Below are 24,206 nucleotides of genomic sequence, written 5' to 3'. Positions count from 1 at the left end.
TTTTTTAAATGCCCCACCCAAAATAAATATATGAACACGTCATAGGCTGCAGGTCGCAGGTTCATATTTTGGACCAGTCCTCCCCACAATGCATGATGGTAGGTGCTGTTCCTCGTGCTCCCAATCATTTCCATTTAGATGGGTTTCCATGCTGCTTATACATGTATCACGGATAAAATAACGAACAAAGGGGCATATTATCAAGAACAGCGTTAAAAATTATCACCGGTTTAGCGGCAGAAAACTGTCGCTACAACGGCGATAATGGGCTTGATAATATGCTCTTGTGAATTCCCATAGAAGTCCAGGTTCTGGTATCAACCTAGGCTTCTGTTGAAATCCTACAGGGCATATTAGGAAGCCCATTATTGCAGTTAAACTGCCGCTAAACCGGCGATAATTGTAACACCGTTCTTGGTAATATGCCCCATTGTCTGTTCCGTACCGCCAGTTCTCATAATCAAAATCGGATTTCCTTGCTGCTCAGAGGTCGATCACATACCGCGCACTGTGGTTCGTACTCTTACATGTCTTTTAGGAAGTCTCCTCAGCAACAACTTTACTGTTCCTGTTTCTGCTGGCTGAATGCTATTTTGTTGACTTTTTTCCTATAAATATATGGATTGCTGGCTAGAGAGGGGAATGTGGTCGTTCCGCCCTCTCATGAGGAGTGTGAAAGAGTAGAAGTGTTGTTAGCATGCTGTATGGCATAGCAGAGTTATGTTTTAATCTCGCTCAGTAAAGATTTTACTTGCACGCTACTACATCTGAACACAGGCAGGGTAGCACATGAACGAATTTGTGCATTATACTGCAGAGCATGTAATGTGTTAGGGTCCACCACGGATGGTCTTTCCTGCTTTAAAATAAGTGAAGTAAATGTAACTTCAGAATGGAGCTGCAAATGTCAGGCATTAGAGCATCGCCGACTTAAAGCAGCAATATCTTCAATTTCTTTATTTTTTATTGAATGCGATTTTATATAGCGCGAATATTACCCGAAAGTGTCCGAGTGCTTTACATAAGAACCAGTTGCGATACATAAGAACTTAGGATTACATGCGTTACATAAAAGATACAAACAGAAAAAAATTGCAAATGTACAAGTTATAAAGTCACACAAGGAAGAGATACAAACAGAAAAAAAGCACAAAAAAACCCATTGCAAATGTAAAGGTAGTAAAGTCATGCAAGGAAGGGATACGAATGGATATACTCTAAGAGTCACATAGGAATGGTAGATAGTACAAAGGTCTACTGCATATACTAGTGATTAGAGTTATCTCTATATACATAGGGAAGGGATACGAATGGATATACTCTAAGAGTCACATAGGAATGATAGAGAGTAAAAAGGTCTACTGCATATACTAGTGATTAGAGTTATCTCTACATTCATAAGGAAGGGATACAAATGGATATACTCTAAGAGTCACATAGGAATGGTAGAGAGCACAAAGGTCTCCTGCATATACTAGTGATTAGAGTTATCTCTATATACATATATATACAAATAGTAGATTTTCTCAGGTCAAGACCCAAAAAAACCAGGAGAGCAGAGTTCCATTAATTGGGGTTGGAGGGGGGACGCAGTCAGAACACCAAGGGAGGATGGGAGGGATACAAGGCTATGGAGAAAAGGCAAATCAGAAAAAGGAAGAAACATTTAAGGATCGTGAAGAGGGAAACAAGGGAACAGGAAAAAGGACGAGAAAATGGACAAGTTGGCGGGTCAGGGTCCAGAGAAAAGCAGTGGAGGACAGCAGAAAAATGGCAGCCAGGGCAAAAGAAAAAACGTAAAGAAGTCCATGAGAGTGACCCAGTGAGTATGAATTAGAGTGCCAGGAGAAGTCCAGGGGGGTACACAGTTCAGAAATTAAAGTCAGGAAGGTAGAGGAGGCGTGTAGGGTCGGGTCCAATGGAGTAACTTTGAAGACAATCAGCCGGTCATGGCTCTCTCGCCCCCATACCTGGGAAAAGTTCACTGGTACCTCGCTCTTGCCCGGCTACAGCAGCATTTTGTTTGACTACAACAGAAGTTGTTGGAGAGGGGGCACACAGGGGTTGAAGGGCTACAAAAAGGCCGGGCTCAGCTGTCCTCACACTTCCAGACCTGGAAGCAGGGGCTGTGTGCTTAGACTCCTGGGTGGGGGCATCTCTGCGCCCCTCGATCCGTGGCGGGACAGGCCGTTCCGATGAAGAGTGTTCTCTGGGGTGGGTGAGGGCTTCCAACAGCTACACAGTGCACTGCCATTATGCCAACGACAGGGGTCTCCCGGTGGTAGCAGCAAGGAGCATGCTGTGCAGGGAGTCTGCAAGATGGGATGTCTGCGCACGTTACCGGGGTTGTCTTAGCGCCGCAGGGCCGCAGTAGCTCATTGCACGGACATCGGGTGTCACAGGTGCCTTGTATCGACGCCTGCCGCCATCTTAAGGTCAGGCATGGGGCCATGAGGTAGCGCCGTCTGATGGAAGTCCGCATTGTATGGCCGCAAATGCCCGGTAGCCCTCGCACCAGCCGCCCGCTCACCTGTGGCGTAAGGGCAAAGGGGGGAACTCGAGTCCAAAAGCGACATCGAGCTCTGTTTGCTGCGAGATCCGCTCTTAGACCTGGACAGCAGCCGCCGTCTTAGGTACCGGTCCCAAAATTGTTCAGGACTTCATTACCGCTAGACTCGCTGACACAAAAGGCAGTGAGCACCCCACTTAAGTGCACTACATGTTCCGCTGTCAGGATCTGCTGCTGACATCCCCCGGGGCCCCTGGGGATCGGCGATGATCACTCCTGAAGTGTGCGCGGACCGGGAGCCCGCGCACACTCCATCAAGTTCTGTTCTGTGATCGCAATTATGGTAGCAACGTAGGGTTCATCCATCCATACCTCACTCATGTTCATAGGGCCAGAAATCTGTCGTCGGATTAAGACATTTCCCATCAATCACCTCATAATCTAACAGACGTGTGTTAAAAGGAGAAGGCTTCATGACGGCTGCTTTTGGTACTTTGGTAAACATTATGGTGCTGTGAAATCGATCATGGTGTTGCTGTATAATTTCATTTATGTAACTGTTCTGCTCTGAACAGAACCTGCTGTTTGTACATTCTAATTGTATTCTGCATGTTCCACCATCTGCTCTTTTTTATTTAGACTAGAATGCTGTGATGTGATAAAATATGTCAGCTGTTGTGTTTATACCTTTTGGTATAATTGGCGGGGATTCAAGTTTAAAAACTGTTTCACTGTCATGCTTGGAGGACAGAATTCACTGTATAAAAACAAGTAGGAGTAATATAGCCACGGTCTGTAAGGTGCCTTCAAAAACACATTGTGAATAACCTTCTGTCTCCATTGATGCTGCTGCAGGCAGAGTCCTTCACGTAGAACATATTGAAATTTTGACTGAAGAGTACAAGGAACTGAAGAAGGAAGTCGACGGTAAAGAGCTGGTAAATGGAACATTGCATTTCACAGGTCAGTCCAAAAAAAAAAAGGTGCTCAAAACAAAAAGCATATTACAGACTTGTTGCCATTATTTTGGGTTGCAGATATACATTCCCATTTTCTGCTTTCTCATCAAAGTAATCATGCACACTTTATGTAGAATGTCCTTTTTACTGGATTTGGTTCTGCTTTGTTGAGCATGTAGCCACGGACATCGATTCACCAAAATGCCAAGAGTAGCGGAAGTGAGTTCAGACACACTGACCCTCCCCCTTATTACATTACAGGAAGTGACCCCATATAGGCTTTGACGTTTATAATATCATAGGAAGTTATGTCACATGATCCTTGGTCCTGGTAACATTACAGGAAGTGATATTTGTAAAGATTTACCATAAAAGTTAGAAAACAATAATAGAAAAATTCTACAGCCAAAGGCAAAGCACTCATAGGCTAGGGGCAGGCCAATTATAGACGGGGCCTAGAGCCATGGCATTCCAAGGTACAGTCATCAGATTTCGAAGTACAACCTCAAATGCCCTAGAAACAACATCTATATGCTCCGTAGCATCTATATGCTCAATCACAACCATCATATGGTTCCGTATAGCAAAACAAGAGCGCAGTTATTGTTCAGAGATTGACCTTTATGGTGCCTGTGTGTGAGTTTCTTTCTCGTAACCAATATGCACGCATGCCTCAAAGTTTGTCTCTTTTCCACCCAGTCGTGGCTAGTCTGCAGGCAGAGGGGTGATGGGAGGGTTGAAGACAGGGAGGTGGAGGGGGAAGCATGCAACGAATAAAAAATAACAACATTGAGGGAAAAAGAACTTACCTTCTGCAACGCTTTTCTGCACCGAGTCCTCGCTGCTGCACACAGGCTCCCAGTGTCCTCTGCCACCAATCCTGATGCTGCTCTCAGGCTTGAAAGCAGCATCAGGATTGGCCTGAGTGCCATGAATTTTCACTTTCAAGGACACTGGGAGCCTGGGCTTGCTGTCTTCAACACAGCAACACAGCTGGATTGGAGTCAGCTCAGTGCGCATGCGGATTGGATGTCCTGAGAAGGCTGGCCAAACCGACATGCGCACTGCGTACAGTGCCCAACACTTCCTCTTTTGACTGCACTGCCCCCGTGATGGCCCCAACCCCAAGATTCGCTGGCTCTTACTAGAACCTGAAAAATAAAACAATAATAAACCAAGTTTATTATCATTTTATTTGACAATCTTTGAGGCTCTCAGGGAGGGGGGTGCGATGCTCCTTTGCCGTAGCGGAGGAGCCACCACTGGTTTCACCCTTAACAACTATGTGTGTTCTGGAAATTGTGATGATATACCTATCAGAGGAGTTGAAAAGGCTGAGTCTAGTAATATAACTTGTGACTTCATGTTATACACAGTAAATGTAAATGTGTTGTATTTGTAAAGCGCACGGCTGCCCACGCGATGGGTCGTCCCGGCGCCGCACTCATACCGCTGTGGAACCCTTCCTGGCTTTTCCATGTGAAATGTCCACTCCTGGGCACTCCCAAGGTGAAGCCAGGCATCCAAGCGCTGCTGGGACCGTTGTGGAGATTAAGCAAGCTATTGCCCAGAGTCACAGAGTGGGACCCATGATTAGACTAGGCACAGAGGCGAGAATTATCAGGTCCGGGGAGATTGAGTCCAAGAGCCGTCGAGGAGGGAATTGAAACCTGGTCCCGGGCCAGACCTCTGCATCGGGGTCTGCCGCTCTAACCATTGAGCCACGCTTCTCCACAGTTTCTTCACCATCATTTGTTAATCTTCTGAACTTCTGTTTTCCACACCAGGAGGGATCACACATTGGTATCAGTTAACCCTGGGCGTAGTTTGCGTAGTAGCGATACGCACAGCTACGTAAAATGCACTTCACACTACGCACGCTACGTGAACTGTGTAGTGCAGTAGGGAAATGCTGTTCGCACTGATTGCACAGTGCCCGATGCTTGTCTGCACTGTGCAATCATTGCAAATGGCATCTTGCACAGTGTAAGTGGTCATTTTCTGCTGCTCGGGTAGATTTGTACTCAAGAGACAGCTTTCTCAACGCGGACTGGTAGTTTCTCATCACGAGCGGTCACGAGCATACGCGACCACTCTCAATGAGAAACCTGACCTCCCCGCGTTGAAAATCTCACCGGGAGGTTTATTTTCCATGCTCGCGATCAGCAACTTGATGATCGCGAACGAGGAAAAAGTCTAGCTGGGATGTTGATTTTGGTCGCTCGCGTTCGCCAACTTGATGTTGAGGACCGCGAGCAAGCAGAAAAATGCCCGCTACACTACGCGTTTTTGCACTGTGGTAAGTGCAATTCGCGTAGTGCGTAGTAGCACAAACTACGCACGCTCCGCTAGAATAGTACTACGCCCAGGGTTAATCAGTATCTTTCAGCTCTAACCCTCAATCTCAAATAGTTATACACAGACAAAGAAGTGACATAGACTACAACTACTTAAACCATAATGAGTTATTAAGCACTACACAAAACTGGATAATACAACTTAACACAGCCTCCAAATGTATTCATCCTATATCAGTCTTGCACTTTCTATTTCGAAGAAATGTGTCACCAGCCTATTATTTTGAACTAACCTTTCTTCCTTTCAGTTGTACGGCAGAACCGTTTAATTACATAGCAGCTTAAGGAGCCACTGCCTGAAAAAGCAGTTCGTACTAACGCAGCACATTCAACTTTGAATCATAATACATTCTATATTTATGTATTGTATCACTAAGAAAGGCACTTGTGTTTCAGCTTCTAGCATAGCTGGCATTGGCATGCCGCATATCATTTCACTGCAGCTGCTATCTTTGGCACACAGTCATTCATAGGGCATGTCATTGCAGTCATCTATCACAGGTATGTACCTCTCTCTGTTGCACACACGCCTTTATAACCCCAGACTGAGAATGCCAGTCTCAAATGCTATGCACTGTGCGGAAATATATTCCAGGGTTACACACAGCAAAGTTCAGCCATATCTGAGCCACCAGGCTATTGGTTAAATGATTTTTGCTTAAACTCGTCACCTCTTTTATTTCCAATACTGTTGCAATAAAGCTGAAAATGAAACTGAAAGCTAGGTCTTGATCGCAGCACAGGGGTTCCAGTTCTCTCTTATGTGATAAAATGTTGGTATAGCAGTTAAAGAAGCATGAATCTTTCTAAGCCCTACAGTCTGTGCTGAGGCTTTTACTTATATTTTCGATCAGCACTTTCCAAAATCTTTGAAAAATAAACATCACTGATAATAGTTTTGTTTCTGATCCCGGTGCTGCTCATGTCACCTCTGAGATAGGGGTCGCTAGAAGAGTCCCGGGGTTTCAAAAGACAAGCCAGGGGTTGCAGATGCAACCCCTTGTGACCCCTGATTGACGTCCATGTGTGAAACTTAAAAGTACTTGTTAAACGTTTCAAAAACACTGCACTCTGCCCTCTTGGGCTGTTCAGGGTTACCCTAGGGGTGACTTCTACATATCAAAAGTGAAGGTTTGGCCCTGGTGAAAGGTGTATTTTGCCAGGCCAGGTCGAAATGGAAGTTTAAAATTGCACGCACAGGCTGCAATTGCAGGCCCATGACATGCTTTACAGGGCTACTTGAGTAAGTGGCACAATCTGTTCTGCAGGCCCACTAGTAGCATTTAATTTACAGGCCCTGGGTACATGGGGCACTGCTTTAGTAGGGGCTTACAAGTAAGCTAAACGTGCCAATTGGGTACAAGCCAATTTTGCCATGTTTAGAGGAGAGAGCACAAGTACTTTAACACTGGTTAGGAGTGGTAAACCTAAGCTAAATAAAAAAGATATCCTCAAAAATAAGAGGGGTGAAGGCAAAACGTTTTGGGGAAGACCACCCTAAGACTGACCGGTCTAACCGGAAGACATTGCATTGGTGAGCTTTTTTTTTTTTTTAAGTTCTTTAGTGCATTTTAACAAATTAATAAGCACTTCACTGATAGACTTCATTTACATTATCCTAGGTATACATCAATACAGGGCAACTGTATTGGTGCCAGGAGTACTTTTGTAGGAGCCATTGCATAGGTTATGTGAGTTAATATAGCTTGCTGGTCTGTAATCGTGAGGTTTGCCCCAAGGGGCCACTAGTTGTGCGTGAGCTGCACCTTGTCATTAATTGCATTGGTGGGCTTAATAGGGTCAACCTCTTGATATAGGTAGCTTGAAGTGCAAATTCCCATCCTAAAGAAGATGCCAAAGCAGTTGCAATTGAGAATAATCTATTTGGAGTTGGACGATAAAAACAAGAAATATATTAGATTCTCATTGTGAGAAAAAGGTGGCAAAGTACAAATCTGATATTATGGCTTATTGGTCAACGTATTTAACAATTTCAAAGATTCATTGAAGCAACTAATCCACTTAATTTTCATTATCAACAAATGTGAGCTCTCCACCAAAAGGTTTCTCAAAGTATACAGTCAAAACCACCTTCATTTTAAGAAGATGAGGCAGGAAATAGGCTTTTTGCGGGTTTACCCCCCCCACCCCCCACACACACATTTGCCTCTTTTACGACTACTAGGCACTGGTGTAATGGCTCTGAAATGTCCCGACCCTTGCTATACAGAACTCATTCCATGTGCTCTGACCTTTAAAATGGTGTATGTTTAGTTAACTTGTCCCCAATAGGCATATCTTGACTTACTCATACTTTTTTAGTATATGGTTCCAGGGTGTTTCTTGAGGTGTCGCGCGTGGCCTGCAGCACTAGTTGTGCTCACAAGTGAATAATAAGGTGTAGGAGAGTAGGGTCTGCTTCCTATAGTCACCCTCACTTTTTGCTGTGATTTTCAGGTTTTTCGACTTTAGTGTGGCTGTGGGCCTGCTAATCAGACCCACATCCCAGCTGTTCTCTCTCTAAATTGATACCACGTACTTTAGGTACATTCCAGATTGGTTATTGGGTCACCTTGATGAGCCCCTGTATAGTGTACCATAGGTACCTAGGGCATAAGTGTATCCAAGGCCTGCCAGGGGCTGCAGCATGTATTATGCCACCCCTGGCTGGCCCTCCAAACTGACACCACGGGCTGATCACTCAGCTTGGACAAGGTGGTGTAATCACCCCTTACTTAGATATAGTATACCTATATATACCTTACATATAGACAGATATGCACCTATAAGTAACTCCTATGGTAGGCCTTGACAATCCTGGAGGCAGAGTGCTTGGTTTTATGTGAGAGGGTTCCCTAGCATGAGCTGAGCCCCTCTGCAGCTTTCGGAACCATCTCCTTAGAGCTGTTCTATGATATAGCCATACCATATACTCTGAAGTGCATTATTATCCTCCCGGTTAATGCTAACTTTGGTTTGGCTTTATCAAAACATGTCGTGTAAGGTGTCAAACACTTTGGAATACTACCCCCGCCAATTCTGGCAGCGGGGGTAGCATTCCACCCTTCTAGAGGAAAAAGACATGTATGTTACTGCTTTACCCGGTTAAAGTTAAGCAGAGCCCCAGCATCACAAAATGGATGCTGCTGCCACAGACACAAGTCTGACCTCCTGCTGCTGGTCGAAACTCCAGCAGGGGAGGCCAGCACCTCCCCAGACAGGCAGATGTGTATTGGGACAGGGAGGGCTGCATCAGCAGAAGCTTTTCGAGACACTGCCTGGGGCACACAAGGTGCTCCATACATAGCCCGGTTCAAACTAGTTGCTGGGGCACTCCAGCCCCAGCTCTGACGCGAAACTGGACAAAGGGAAAAGGGTGTAACCACCCCCTTCTCAGGTCCACCCATAAGGGGGACCTAGGCAGGTAATCCAGCCCCTTCGCTTAGTATAAGTATAGGAGCTGTGTCCCCAGGACTTTAGATTATCCTGGAAAGAAACTTTGATACAGAGCTCTTGGACCTTCAACATTCTATTCTGACTAGAAGATGGAAGACATCTCCCTTGTGGTAAAGGAGTGACCACCCTGTGCAAAAAGGCACCACCAATAACTTGCTGGTATGCTTTGTTGACACTCCCTCCGGAACCCAAAGACTCAGCGACACAGAAACTGGACTCTGAGACTTCCCTAACTTTGAACCACATTCACAGCAAAGCTGAGACCCATGGCAGACACGAGAGACGTGGGACTGGACACCCTGGACAACCTGCATTTTGCTAACAGCTCGACTACCAAGGTACCCTCACAGTTGTGCATTGGGGTACGAGAAGCCCCATACCCAAGCGCCATTTTCACCGAAGCTCAGCCCTCCACACTCCACGAGTGCTACGTGGGGCCTACTCTTGTATGTCAGCTTGACGCGTCTTCCCGGTTCCTTTCCCGTTAGCTAGTGAGCCCCCTGAAGACATTTCTTTTGAACTAAACTGCTTTCCTGGTTGCTCCAGGCTTGCTCAAGCTTTCCTTCAAGGGAGAACCTTGCTGGGCTGCAACAGAGCCAATCTCGACATCCTGCGTGGGTTGCAGTTGCCAAGGCTTTTTGGTTTCCAATCTGGATACCGACACCGCAGTCAACTAGATCCTTTGTGGGACAGCTCGAAACCAGCACCTGGTTATCATCGATGCCTCCTGGACCTCGTAACTGAAGAGACAAGTTCACCTTCTTCACCTTCAAGCACGTGACATCGCCTGGTTCCTTCCTGGTTCCTTCCTGGTCACTGGCTAGTGACCCAGACTCTGTCCCCTCTGCTTTCAGGTTCTTCACATCACCGATCCATCCTTGGATCCACCCGGACACTTTTCCTCTGGTCGCCTGCAGCACTTCTTTGCAGCTCTCCATAGAAAACAAAGTCGAAACCCGACACCAAAAGGCACCTATGCACCCGGCTTCCCTGGGTGAGGTAACACGAGTACTCCGGTGCTCCCATGGGTCTTGACTCTCGAAGTGTCCTAGTCTAAAGCGGTTTTATCATAGTCCATCCGGAAGTGTCCTTAAACAGTAAGTTTGTAACTTCTTCATTTCCCCTTATAAGTCAATGGTAACTCGCAACTGTGTTTAGACACTGCACGCATCTCCCGTGGGCCTCCTAATTCCTAACCTTTGGTTGTGTAGTGTAGACCCAGCAATTCTACAGGCCATAGGCCTGCTGTCTAACTCTTATACCACTTCTTTAGTATATGGTTTGTGAGGCCCCTGGGGCATAACTGTATTTGTGCAACTTATCGTATGCTAATTGAGTAACTTGTGATGTACTTTTACCTCTGACCTCATAAAGAGTGCAGAGGAGTTGTGTTTAGAATAAATACATATATATTTTATATATACCTTGTGTGGTGTCCTTTCATTTGGTATTCAAGGGATTATAATTGGTAAAACAGCTTGCTTCACATGCTCTCTGAAGTCTTAGCCTAAGACTGCTGGTCCATGCTACCTCTAGGATAGCTTGTCTATAAGGTTGACTTTACAACCTCCATCAATAAGGGTTGGTTAGACTGGTGCAAGGTGCCCACTAGAATAGTGGACATCATATGCCAGGCTAACTTCTCACATAAGGTAAATAATGCTACTGCAGACTGGAAGGGCAGTTTAAAACTCCTAACTCAACTTTACAAAGCCCAAACCTCCCTTTTTAATGTATGTGTCACCCCTATAGAAGGCCTAACAAGCCCTAAGGCAGGGGGCTGTATATTAAAAAGTGGAACCTGTACTTGTTTCAGCATCAAAAATCCTAAATTGTCATGGTAACATTGGAAAAACAAGTATAGACTTAGAGGTTCGCACTCCAGCCCTGCTTACCCTTGACATGGTTAGCACCCCCCCCCCTTCTGCCTGGTTTAATGTGGTTTCAATTGTGATGCACAGGGTCCCTGCCAACCAGGTCCCCTGTGCCAGTGCTTCTTCCTTAAAAACATACCCACAGTTGGTACTTCTGCCCCCCCCCTAGTAAATGGAACCCTGAGTACCTAGGGACTAAGAGCTGAACAGGGCCCCCTAGAACCACCCTCAGTAGGACCATGCCACCTCCCTTGCAGCTTGCATGCTCTTCTGAAGTGAAAAACAACAAAGTTGTCATGGCACCCTGCTTGGGTGCCATGCCAGCCAGCACTGCATGTAGGTATAGGTGCGTCACCCCTCTAGCAGACCTTACAGCTCTAAGACCGGGTGAACTATACCCCAGGTGAGGGCATATCCGCATAAGAAGATATGCTCCTACAATACTAAGTCAATTCTTGAATATTGTGAGAGCCAATGAAGCCATGATGAGTACATGGGCTGGAAACTTGACAACTCGAGTTCCACAGTACCATGATGACTTCAGGAAAACCAGGAGTGTTTGTTACCAAATAGCTCCTTGTAATAAATCCACACTAATGCCATTGTGATATTTATTACACCCTATACTCGGAGGGCACCTCAGATGTACCTCTGGAAGCCTACCGACACTGGTGTGGGTACTGACTGGCTTTAGGCATCCTGCCACACATAGACATGTTTCTGGACCCCCGGGTGGAGAGCCTCTGCTCTCTAGGACCAGAAACAATGCACCTCCTGAACAGAGTTGTCACACATCCTCCCCCAGGATGGCCCAGTGCTCAAAGGAGAAGCTTCAAAGGCCTGCCACCTTTGTAGTGTGACCCCTAGCCTCTGCTGCTAGCCGCAGATTGCAGCCCCCAGTTAACACCCCCACTTTGGGCAGGAAAACAGGTGGGAAAACCTAGAAGAATAGAAGGTGTGCCCACCTTTGCCTACTCCACCCCTAAGGTGGGATAGGTGAGGTGAAGCACTTCTTTATGTCCCTGGCATCCTAAAGATGGGGTAATCCCTCCAATCAGGGCTAGGTCTATCCCCCCTCCCACAACAGGATGGTATATTTGATGGTGTACTCAAATCAGGTAAGGTGCCCATTGGCCTGAACTGCTACGCCCCTAATATGCCCTTACATTAAGGGCTCAAGTGGCTCCCCCAGACCTAGAAACTTGATCTGCGATGACCTTTGAAGAAAGAAGACATCCTTGAAGAGAAGACTGAAGATTACGACTGCCTTGACCCCAGCCCTACCGGCCTGTCTACAGCTTTGACGAACCTTTGACATGTCTTGCAGCTAGCAACCTCTGAAAACCTTTGGAGGACTGCTGTCTTCAATAAAGGCACCAATCTCCCATGGACAGCGTACCTGTCCAGAAGAAATCTACTCCAAAGACCCCCGATCCAGGGAGATCCACTCTGCACCCAATGCCAATGCCCACGGCACGCGTCTGAGTTGCCCACCTGCTCAGCGAAGGCTCCCCAGAGATCCTGACCAAGCCCAGCATTGGCTGACTGTTCCCGACCTCCAAGACAAAGCCTGCAGCCCTGAATCCAGAGGCTCCTCCTGAATGCGACTGGCTCAGTTGAGAAGACTCTGATGTCGAAAGGCACCCCTGCAACCGAAGCCTCTAGGCCTTGGTGAGCTGAATTGACAGTGCCCCGGGGACCCCTTACATCTCTAGTTACCTCAGCTGTTGTTGATCTCCCTTTTGCAACCTCTGGTGCAACGCCTGCAGCCAGTTTATCAAAAGAAGAAACTCCATTGAAAAGCATTAGGTGCCCGATGCTGATTTTGCACCCTGCACCTGGCTGCCCTTGTGCCACTGGTGGGGTATGCGTTGTGATGGTTTGTCCTCCCCGTGTTTGTGTGCTAACACCCAAAGCTTGACCCATGACAACCTGCAAGCAGTGTGGGTCTGAGGACCCCCAGTCTCCATTGAAACCATTGGGCCGAGCTCTGAATTTGACCGCTGCACCCTGCCACCCCTGGGCCTCCGGTGGTGCAGTTTTAGTACTCACCTGAACCTTTTCCACTATTGACATGTGATACTTACCTGTTTAACCTCAATATTGTTTTCCCCATAGGATAACATTGAGCTGTCCAGAAAATATAGTGTCGACTTTTAAAAGTGAAATTTATTTTTATTTAAAAACATATTTACCTTATTGTGAAGATCTTGGTCTTAAAATAAAATACAAACCAAGCCTATTTTCTAATATTGGTATGGATTTCTTTTTGAGTTGTGTCCATTCTTGATCAAGATTGTGCAATAAATGTCTTACACTGCTCTGTGTTAGGCCTAAGGCTGCTCACCCAGACTACCACTGATAGAGTACTTTGGATTACACTGAGCCCTGTACACCTCTCGGGAGCTCCTAAACTCTGCATGGCATACCCACCTAGCGGCATACCATATACAGAGCCAGCTTCCTACATGGGGCTACTAAGGTTGGTACTGTTTGGTATCAAATGAATCAGTGCATTGAATCTAATTTAATAGTTAAATCGAATTTAATGTCATTGGTGGGCAAAGGGCAACTTTAGAAATTGCCACTGTAGATGCCACTGATTACCAGGGCTTGTCCAGCAAACAGCTTTCTGCCCTTCTGAAGAGATGTGCTAAAAATTCCCAGGAAAGGACACAAAAGCATCCTACATGGGAGAGAGGTGTTACCTCTCTCCTTCACGAAGCCACATGGGTGTCAGCCCAAAAGGCAAACCTCAAAAGAAAATGTGCTTTTGAAGGGCAAATGGTAAACAATTAGGAGAGAGAGTTAGGCAGACAGGCTGGCACTGTAGATAGGAAAGGAGAAGCCAGTTGTCAAACCGTTTTTCCGAGAGGCATGGAGCCCCTTGGTCACCTAACCTCTGGGGGATGGGCTAAGGAACTATCAGTATCAAGAGAGGTATCTTGCCAGATAACATACTTCCCAGGAGGTGGTCATCAAGAGGGAGGGGACCTGGAAGTGTACTTGCTACCATCTGTTCCTCCTATGAAGGCATTTGCTGAAGATAAATAGGGAACTCACAAATCAGATCTTTTCCTCACTGGAAGAAGGACTGAAGGAGGACTTCCCTGTTGCACCGAGGGACTAGCATAGGAGAGGCTGCACCGAAGAGGACTGCACCTACTGCTACTGGCTTTTGAAGGAAGGGACTGTGCGTGCTGTTTCATCCTCAATTAGAAGCTGTCTCCAGAGTACAGAAGAGTGAAAAAACTCTGAGGGCTAGATGACTGGTTTCCTGTTGGCAGCACAGGGACCCAACAGCTTAAGTAGCCTGTTGGGGCATGCTGGTAGCCCAAAGTCTTCAAACCGCTGCCCCCAACTTCACCGTGCAGCATCAAGGAACAGAGTTGCACCTGAATTCGTTGAGCCTGGGAATGCTGTCGGAGAGTTGCTGAACCATCAGAAGGCAAGTTATCAACCAGGAAGAATTGGCCTGGGACTGCAAAAACGGGCGACTTGTAGTTGAGTGGCAACTGGATTTCTGCTATATCAGAGAGGACCACGTGGGACGTCGACCCTGCAATGTGGACCGAGGAATCTATGCAGGAAGATCCCAGTCGCATCCACAACATCTTTGGAACATCTTCAGCATCATTCATCCCTTGCTTACGGACCACTGTAGGAATGTGCCTTTTTTGGCATGGTTAGCTCCCACTTTTTGACTAGTGTATGATGTGATTTTGAATTGAAAGTGCACTGAGTACCTGTTACCATGTTCCCAGTGCCAGATCTCTTTCCTAAAACTGTACCACGAGTGGCACAACTCAAGCAAGTAAATGGTACCGCTGGTACCCAGGGCATTCGGACTAAAGAGGTTCCACTGGGGCTGCAGACCAATTGTGCCACCCAGAGACCTCTCCCCAAGACCATGCAAACTGCCATTGCAGGTTGTGTGTCTTGGTGCAGAGATAAATGAAGAGTCAACATGGCACACAGCAGTGTGTGCCATGCCCCCATACACTGCATAAGGAATAGGGAAGGTACACCTACTGCAGCCATTTTAGCCCTAAGGCAGGGTGCACTGTATCCCATGTGTGGACATATCTACATGAGCGGATATGACTTTGCAATATTTTAGCCATTCGTGGATATTGTACATGCACAGGGAAGCCATAGAGAGTACATGGGCTGGGTACTGGTCATTATGAGTTTTTTTCTAGCTCTCTGTCGACTTAACTTTACCATAAGATGTTTGGTACCAAACATCACATCTTAATAAATCTAGAGGAGGGTGCCAACCCCCTTTCCTGCTCCATATCTGGCAGAAGGACAGGTGGAAACATTTGTTAAATTAGGATGTGGGTCCCAATTCAGCCAGCCCCACCCCAAGGATGATGTAGAGCCCACGTTTCATTTCCCTCCATCTTGGTTTGAGTGAGAATTAGCCAATTAGGGTCAGGGTAGTACTCATTCCCACTGAAAGTGGTCACTTAGGGGGTGTAGGCACCCTAAAGGTAGGTAGCCCATTGGCTTCTTCATGTCACTCACTTTATCACTGCTAAATTTAGTATTTAGGTGGCATTCCTGCACCCTGAATTCAGATTCGATGAACACAAGGAAGAAAAAGACAAAAAGAGATGCTGACCAGAGGATTGAAGCCCTTCTGCTAAAAATAGGCACCAGACCCTGCCTATTGCGGTCTCATCCTCCAACTGTGAGGCCTCCATAAACCCCAGAGCTCCTCCAAGCTACAAATCACCAAGAACTCCCTTGGAGTGGAGGTGCCACTTGCCTGCAGGCATCAAACCCACAGAATCCGGTTTCCTGACTTGCTCCCCAGTGACTCCAACGGAGCAACCAAATGAAAAGTGGTACACCAGCCCCGAATTATCAAATATGTCTCTTCTCCAAGTTTGGAGCCACCAGAATCTACTGGAGCTGTGCCGCACCAATACCCTGGTTACAGGACCCTCTGCAGCATTCATCAAGCCGAAGAATCCAGTCCGAACTCCAACTGCCCAGAAAACAAGCATCCATTGAGTGACAACCAGACCCTAGAGACCCACTTTGTGAGTGGCCCAGCTGTCCCTGAATCGCCTCTCAAAGCTGCATGCCCCTGACCGCGAGGACATCTTGACACGCACCGCCCGGTTGATCTTGCCTCTCTGCACCCAGCACGCCTGGCTTGGGTAATGACGAGCTAGCTGTGATCCCATGGTCCTGAGGCCCTTGCGACATGCTCCCTTGAGTTGGCCCCCTCATACTTACCTTTAAGTCCTCTTGTGCAGTGTGTTTTCAGTTGGGCTCCTTTTTCGTAGCGCACCAGCTACCAACGACCTCAGCACCCTGCTCCTGGCTGTATCAGGAATGCTCCAGAGAATCTGTTGGTGGAACATTGGGTTTCACCTTGCCACATACTTAAATCCAGAATGTGAACCTTGAAATTGAACTGTATGATTTTGTATGCATTTTCTTATTTCTTCTTATTGACTTCAATGGTGTGTAATTGTGCACAAAAGTTATTTTGCGAACCTTGAAAATTCATATCCTAAAAATCACTTACTGTAGATTGAAGTAATTAGTTTGAAAAAGTACACAAAAATCTGTGTTATGTTTATATATTGGTCTCAGATTTATTCTTGTGTGTGTCTCATTTATTCCCTCTGCGAGTATAGCAAATGCTTAGCACTTCCCCGTGTTAAGCCTTACTGCTTGCCCACACTACCACAAATAGAGGGTTAGTATTATCTACTTTTGCAGCTGTATACCTGTCTGGATCTCAGTGGGCTCTCTTGACATTGTAGTGCACTATATAGAGAGCCAGCTCCCTACAACCACTCCATAGGAATCCATTACAATGTGGACAAAGTGCCATTAACTGTTGGAGGACTGATTCTTCTGTGGAGGTAACTTTTCCAAGGACCTTGCTGGTCCCGTTGACTAGCTTCCTGCCGGAGTTGGTCACCCCAAGTACTTCTATAATTCTCTGTGTGAATAGAATAAATGTAGGAAATGCTTTGCAATAAGTAAATTATTTTCAAGGACAGTGGTCTCTAGACATTGAGGGGTATAAGTGAAAAAATAAATATAGATCAAACGAATTCTATATTCTCTGTCCAGCCGAACAGGATTTATTAAGTCATATATTTGTGTAGTCAGGTTATCTATACAATATCAAGTGGGACACAGCCTGTATCCTACTACCACATATAGACAGTTTGTGACACACATATAGGGGGTGTCAGGCAAGGGGAGACAGTTTGCATACAATCAAATTGTGCAGACGAATAGATTGAAAATACACTATTGTGACATTTCATATGATGTAGTCAAAGACATATAGTGAATATTTTGTCGACGACGTTTCGATCCCTATGCTAGGATGAAGGGATCATCCTCAGGACATTGTTATTCATGCCTGTATTACATTTCCTTATTGAACTGCAAGCCCAAATACAATTTTAGGGACAACACATAAACATTACAAGTGGAATGAAACGGGGAAAGAATTTGGGGAAAAAAAGGGATTACATATATTAGGTAAGTTTTATGTACATATATATAACATAAATAAAACAGAACAGGCATGTGAGACCAGTAACTTCCATCAAATTGATTCATGTGGCGATATACCATAGTTTCAACATTGTGTGAAATTATGCGGTGGTCGGACGAATTCCTGCACAAGGTATTGCTATGATATAATGAAAAGGTCATGCCGTTGTTTAGTTATGGAACCCATGCTGGTGTTTCAAAAACATATAGAATGGAGAGATAAGGTAAAGGATCGTGAGAAGAATGAATGGCTGTAGATGCGGTAAACATATAGCCGTGATCGGTGCACAGAAGGGTTTAAGAACGGAGAGCCGTGATAAATAGAAGTATTCGGATTCGAGGCGGTTTGGACGCTGGCAATTCTGGGCTGCTTTAGGAGGTGGCAAAGGCCGGAGACCCGATTAAAATTAACTCGGGTGCAAGTGGGGGTTTGTGCCACGATGCGTGTAAGTTTGAAACTGGTTCACGGAGCTTACCTAGAACCGGGTAAGTGTCGCAATGGTCAATTGTGGCAATGTGTTTGAAGCAAGTTGGGAATAAGAGCCTGTTGGTGAGAAAAGTACACTTTGTAATATTAATGAACCGTGGAGCATTCAGTGAGTGATAAAAGTGGTTGTGATCTTACCGCAGAATCTGCTGTGCTGCGTTTCGTGGAGCTGGTATTTATTGGCAGCTGGGGAGGGGAAAGTGGAGTTAGGGAGCATGCTAACGGTGTACTAATTGTATGTAGAGACATGCTAACCGTTCCGCTTACCTTGGAACAGGATATTTGGCAGAATCGCCTGGGGGGGACAAAAAGGGGAGTCATGAGGCGCTGAAGCGCTCCGAACGGGTTACTAATGTAAGGCAAGGGTAGCCAGCAACCGCGCTTACCGTATGCATCTCAGCGGTTGTCCTCAAATGGGGTCCACGCTGACAGTCGAGCCGATGCTCCTTGGGACTGTTCAGGGCTGGGGAATTGGCCTCCATTAAGTGTGGGGGTCATGTGACCGAACGCATGTGACTGAAAGAGGTCTCTGGCTCATAGACTGGGTGAAGTGAACTAATAAGTCGGCCATTTTGAAACGTGCAAAATGAAGAGCTCGTGGTATTACAGGAGGGGTGAAACAGATGAAACAGAAAGGATGCAAGATATAGAGAAATGCATTAATAGAGAATCAATAAACAAAAAGTCATGGCACCATTAAAAACATCAATTTAGGGAAACAATTCAGGCAGGGTTAAAATAGTGTCATATTCAGTGAGTTCAGGGGGATATCTGAGTTCAAAGCAAAGAAGTCCAGTCCTCGAGATGATTGAGGCCAGTGTGGATGCTTTTAGTCTTAAGTATCCATTTGAGTTATTCCTTGTTCATGAGTGTGCTTAAATCTCCACCCCTTGCTGAAATTTTTATTGTGTCAATGATTGTCCATTGTAGATCCAGTTCGCTGTGGTCTTTTTCAGTGAAGTGGTCCACAAGAGGTGCATTGGGTGTTTTGCATCGAATCCTGCTCTTGGGCTGGCAGATTCTAATTCGCGCCTTGTGTCTTGTCTGTCCTACATATATCTTATGACAAGGACAGAAAATTGCATAAATAATATTCATGCTATTACAATTAGTGAAGTCTTTCCTCTGGAAGTTAGTTTGTTCAAATAAATAAAAATAAATGGCATATACCCCACTGCGCAGTACCAAAATTATAAGAGAACCATGCACATATTGGATTCAGTAGCTATAGAAAAACCTAGAATTATCTGTGTGAATAGAATAAATGCAGCACATGTTTTGCAATAAGCAGAGGGACACCCCCTCTTGCTATATTTAATCCCTCAGAGGCTGAGGCTTTTCCACCCCAGTGTGTTTAGACCTTTTTATTTACTATTTGGATCCTTTGTGCTTATATATGCATCCATTTTTCCCAACATCATAGGGATTCTAAAGGTACCAGGGGTGTGGATTCCCATTGAGGGGACCGGGACAATAGCAAAAATATAGCTACTTTTTGGGAAAAATGGGAAAACTAAAGAAAGTGTCTGCTCCTTTTCCTAAAAAGGGCATTAACAAGAGGCTTATTGTGCTAAAATCAACATCTTTCCACCGTTCAGTAATAAACAGAGCAGAATCAATAATCGATTTATTTACTAGAATTTTGACATTTTCAAAATTCGTGAGCACGGAAAGCTATACATTTCTGTAAAGTAGACGGATTTCTGAATTGAGCAAGGGACCATTTGTGTAGAGCCCTCAAGGTTTTGCAAAAGAAACTAACTGTTACAATAAATAATATTTTACAATTAGAAGGAAAAACAAGCATTTGCAATGCAATAGGTCTCGCAATACTTAAAGTTTGAGCTATTGGCGTTACAAATAATGCAACGCCAATAGCTCAAACTTTCAATAATACTTTTGCATTGCAAATGCTTGTTTCATTTTGCCGATGTTGAAAGGCGTGGGGAAAGGTGTTGGCAAGGCCAATATGCAAGAATAAACGTGAATAAAAACCTGATTAGCCATGAGTTCATTCTTTGGCACATAAATAAACAATTATTACATTGTCTCTTGGATTGCAGAGCCAAGGTGAGGAATTATAGATTGATGACTACATTGCATTGTCACACTGCTAAAATCAGCAGCATCAGCACTCTGGTCATGGATGAAGTCGCCAGAAGCAATTATCTCCCTTAATAATAATGTTACACTCTTAACTTTTTCTGTTTTTGATACCCATTGCAATGCACCTCACAGGGTAAGGATAAAGGAGAGCACTGTGGGACAGGTAAACTGACTTCACGTGGGACGGCGTTTGTTCAAGGCCTCCAGACAGCATCGCTCAGCTGTGGCAAATATTTAAAACACACTGGCAGGTGTTCAAAACCACTCCCACTGCTTGAAAACTCTAGCCAACAACTGCAGTTTGGAAAGCATCATCTCTTCCACCTTAGTCTACAGAAATCTAGGTCACAGCTATCTCTTTTGCCAGCTTACAACAATGCTGCTTCTAGAGCAAAGCTTGCCTCTCTCTCTCTCTCTCTCTCTCTCTCTCTCTCTCTCTCTCTCTCTCTCTCTCTCTCTCTCTCCCCCCCCCCAGGGTAAGAGTGTATTTTCAAATGCTTCATTCTTTAAGATAAAATAATTCTTCACGCTGAAAACAAAGATCCAGATCAAAACTTAGGCGGAATGAAATTGACTTCTGGTTGCATGCCTGAATTTGCTCCACCTGATTATTAGCGGTTGGGTTTTTCTGCACACTTTGGGGCATATTTACAAGGGCTTTGCGTCACCAAAGCATCACTTTCTCCAGTGACGCAATGCCTTGATCCGAATTTACAAGGCCTTGTAAATATGGCCCTCCTCACCGCAGTTTTCTGCAGCAAAGGGGATTGCAATGGGTGTTGCTGTGGACATGTCACCGGAACACCCATTGCTTTTTGACACTGCATCAGATTTACAAGGATATGTCAATCTGAGGCGGTGTCAAAAACTAACTGATTTGAAAGGGAGGCATCAGAGTGGAGCAAGGAGGAGAAATGTTTTTATTTCTCCTTGTTTTTTGCTCTATCAGTAGCAGCTCCTGGAGGGAGTACTGCTGGGTGGGGGAGGGCCAGGGTGGGGGTTAGTACACTCCGGATTATGGCCGAACGGAGATAAGTATACATATAAATAAATAAAACAAATTTTGTTGCGCGGCTGCATCGCAAAATTTGATGCAGAGTGCGCAATGAAATTCGTTTTATTTATTTATTTTTATACTTACCTCCATCCGGCCCTAATCCGGAGTTTACTACCCCCCACCCTGCACCTCCCCTGCCCTGCATCACCGCCCGGCAGCACTCCCTCCAGGAGCCGCTACTGTGCTCAATGTGTGATGCATTCTATAGTACACATAGAAGGAGCAAAAAGTAATTAGTGATTGTTTTTCTGAAGGAAGGTGTCCCTTCCTGCACGAACACAATCATCGCTGCAATGCAAGCACCCTTGCACAACGGTGCAAGGGTGCCTGCGCTGGTGCTCGAAAGCTTTTTTAGCACCGGCACACAGGAAAACACAGGGGTGCGCCATATTCTTGTAAATATGGTGCATCCCTGCATTTTTAAAAATGACGCAGCACGGCACAGCTAATGTGCTTGCAGCGCTGCACTGCGCCATTTCATTGTAATTATGCCCCTTTGTAACTGGTTGTGGAGGAACCGGACCCATTTTTTCTGTCCAGTTCTGCGTGATACTTTAGTAGCAGAATCAGCCAAGACTCAAGACACATTTTTTCTTAAGAGGAAGCATACCATACTCCATCCCGACTAAGAAAATATTTCCCTCCTTCCCCTACTCTTCTAACCCCGCGCCGCCCCTTCACACATGGACCCCTGCATATTTTTACCACCTCATTCTACATTGTACTGGGTTTTGCTTGCAATTGCAAAGTACTGGGGGTCAATTTACTGCATAGAAACGGTACTGCACAGAAACTGTAACATTGCCTGCAGTTTACTTTTAAATAGAATCACTTCAGTACGGTGGAACTTATAATTAGTACCATAGTATTTTGCTTTGTCCACTGTATTTTTGTAACATTTGTAAGTTTAGGACTGTATGCCTGATGGTTGCCTTGTAAAGCTTAATACAGTAGATCTGATTTGGTTATGGTAATAAGCACATGCCTGAGTAATTTTCTGTGGAAAATTATGTCTGATTCCACAAGTCTGGCCTATTATCTAACTATAACATCCCTGTAACTTTGATTTGATTTGAATTTGTTAAGCGCGACAATTACCTAGAGGCATCAAGGTGCTATAATTGCAGCAGTCTGCCACCAGCCAACAGACATTCAGCCTAAGTTCATTAGTAGGGGCTACCTCAAAAGTATACAGCAAGGTCTAAGCGTCTTTCTAAAAGGCATTTGTTCACCAATCGCAGACTGGGGAGAGAGTTCCAAAGTGTGACAGAAGCAGCTGCCATAAAGGCTCTGTGCCCCCATCTCTTCTTGCGAACTCTAGGCAGGATAACCAGATTGCGATGGGTGGATTGAAGATTTCTACCAGGAATGTACTGGTGAAACATCTCCCTGATCCCAGCTGGACTCATTTGATAAAGAGCCTTGTGTACAATACAGATTGCTCTAAACTTGATCCGCTTACTGATTGGGGGCCAGAGCAGCTTGCTTAGTCCCAAATCAGCAGGCTGGTGCTTCAGGATATCAAGAATTGCGCTAGCAAGAGCATTCTGTAGTGCCTGCAGTTTAGCCTTGGTGCCCATGTTAGTGTCCTCATATAAGGCTTGTAATAATCAATTTTATTCATGACCAATGCCAGAGCCATCTGTTTCCGTGCTGAGAATGGGATGAAAAGGAAGATTTTATTTAACTTCCTAATGAGCCAGAAACAGGTTGCTACTGCACAATCGGCCTGTCTATTAAACGAAAATTCACTGTCTAGAATTACTGGCGTTTTCCGCAGGAACAGGGAGAGCACCTAGCGTACCTGACCACCAGTTGTCATTCCACATCGGGCTTTGTGTCCCGAAGAGCAACACCTCAGTCTTTTCCCTGTTAAGTTTAAGGAAATTCCTTTCCATCCATACTGTGACTGCAGACATACAGGGGAAAAGTTATCAGCAGTGGCTGCTGAGTTTTTTGGGAGTGGCACAATGATTGGTGTGTCATTGGTGCAAGATAATGGATACAGCCCGTAAGAACTAATCATACTGTAAAGTGGAGATATATAGAGATTGAATAGCGTAATGCTCAGAGCCTTGTAGTACTTCACATGGCAAGAAAAAGACATCTGGGTGATACTAATTTAGCATCACCCTCTGAGATCGATTCTTGAGGAAGGAGGACCAAAACGCCAGACCCTATGTGCAATACCCATTTCTTGTAGGCGTTTAACTAGCAGAGAAAGACAGGTGGTATTGAAGGCCGTGGACAAGTCTAACAACATTAGAGCCATGCCTTACCCTTCATCCACAAGCCACCTAATACAGTCTTTGGCGGAGCCAGTGCGGTTTCAGTTTCATGATGTTTCTGGAATAGGAACTCAGACACGTCCAGCCATCCTTGATCTTCCACAAACTCCATTAGATGGCCAGTAAGATGTCTCTCAAGAATCTTTGCCGAAGAAGGAGTAGTGAGATTGAGTGATAGTGTTTAGGATCTTTGTTAAAGAGATTGGCTTTTTTAGAAGCTAGAGCAGTACTTTTATCTCTTTTTCTGCCCGCATCTCTGCGGGCAGGGAAAGAGATAATAAAAACTCTGCTTCCAGCAAGCAGGAGTGGTTTGACAGATCCCGCTTCCTGAAAGCAGAGTGTTCACTTTTGCTCTGGTAGCTAAAATGCAGGTGATTCAAAACCACTGCACAAATGGTTACCATCCTGCCGCCACACACTCAGTCAGCCCCCACACTGGAGGCACTCCACTAGCTTCCCATTAAAAAAGAGCACTGTTCAATCTCCTTTGCCTCACTTATAAATCTAGGTCAGGACTAAGTCCAAAATATCTCCAGGACAGACTAACCCTATACCTCCCTGTCAGGAATCTAAGAT

At 45.4% G+C, this 24,206-nt stretch overlaps 1 protein-coding gene across 2 annotated transcripts in view; it reads left to right on the top strand.

Annotated features, from left to right (window-relative positions):
• Positions 1–24,206, top strand: part of LOC147722229 (biliverdin reductase A-like) — a 279,271-nt gene that overhangs the window by 203,425 nt on the left and 51,640 nt on the right. For both annotated transcript variants that reach the window (XM_086966810.1, XM_086966811.1), the window contains exon 5: positions 3,365–3,472. In XM_086966810.1, coding sequence (XP_086822936.1) covers positions 3,365–3,472 — 108 coding nt within the window. The remainder of the gene's footprint in view (positions 1–3,364; positions 3,473–24,206) is intronic.

The sequence above is a fragment of the Lissotriton vulgaris genome, chromosome 4_1, assembly GCF_964263255.1.
Source record: "Lissotriton vulgaris chromosome 4_1, aLisVul1.2, whole genome shotgun sequence".
NCBI classification, from domain to species: domain Eukaryota; kingdom Metazoa; phylum Chordata; class Amphibia; order Caudata; family Salamandridae; genus Lissotriton; species Lissotriton vulgaris.
This window is presented reverse-complemented; position numbering and strand designations above follow the sequence as displayed.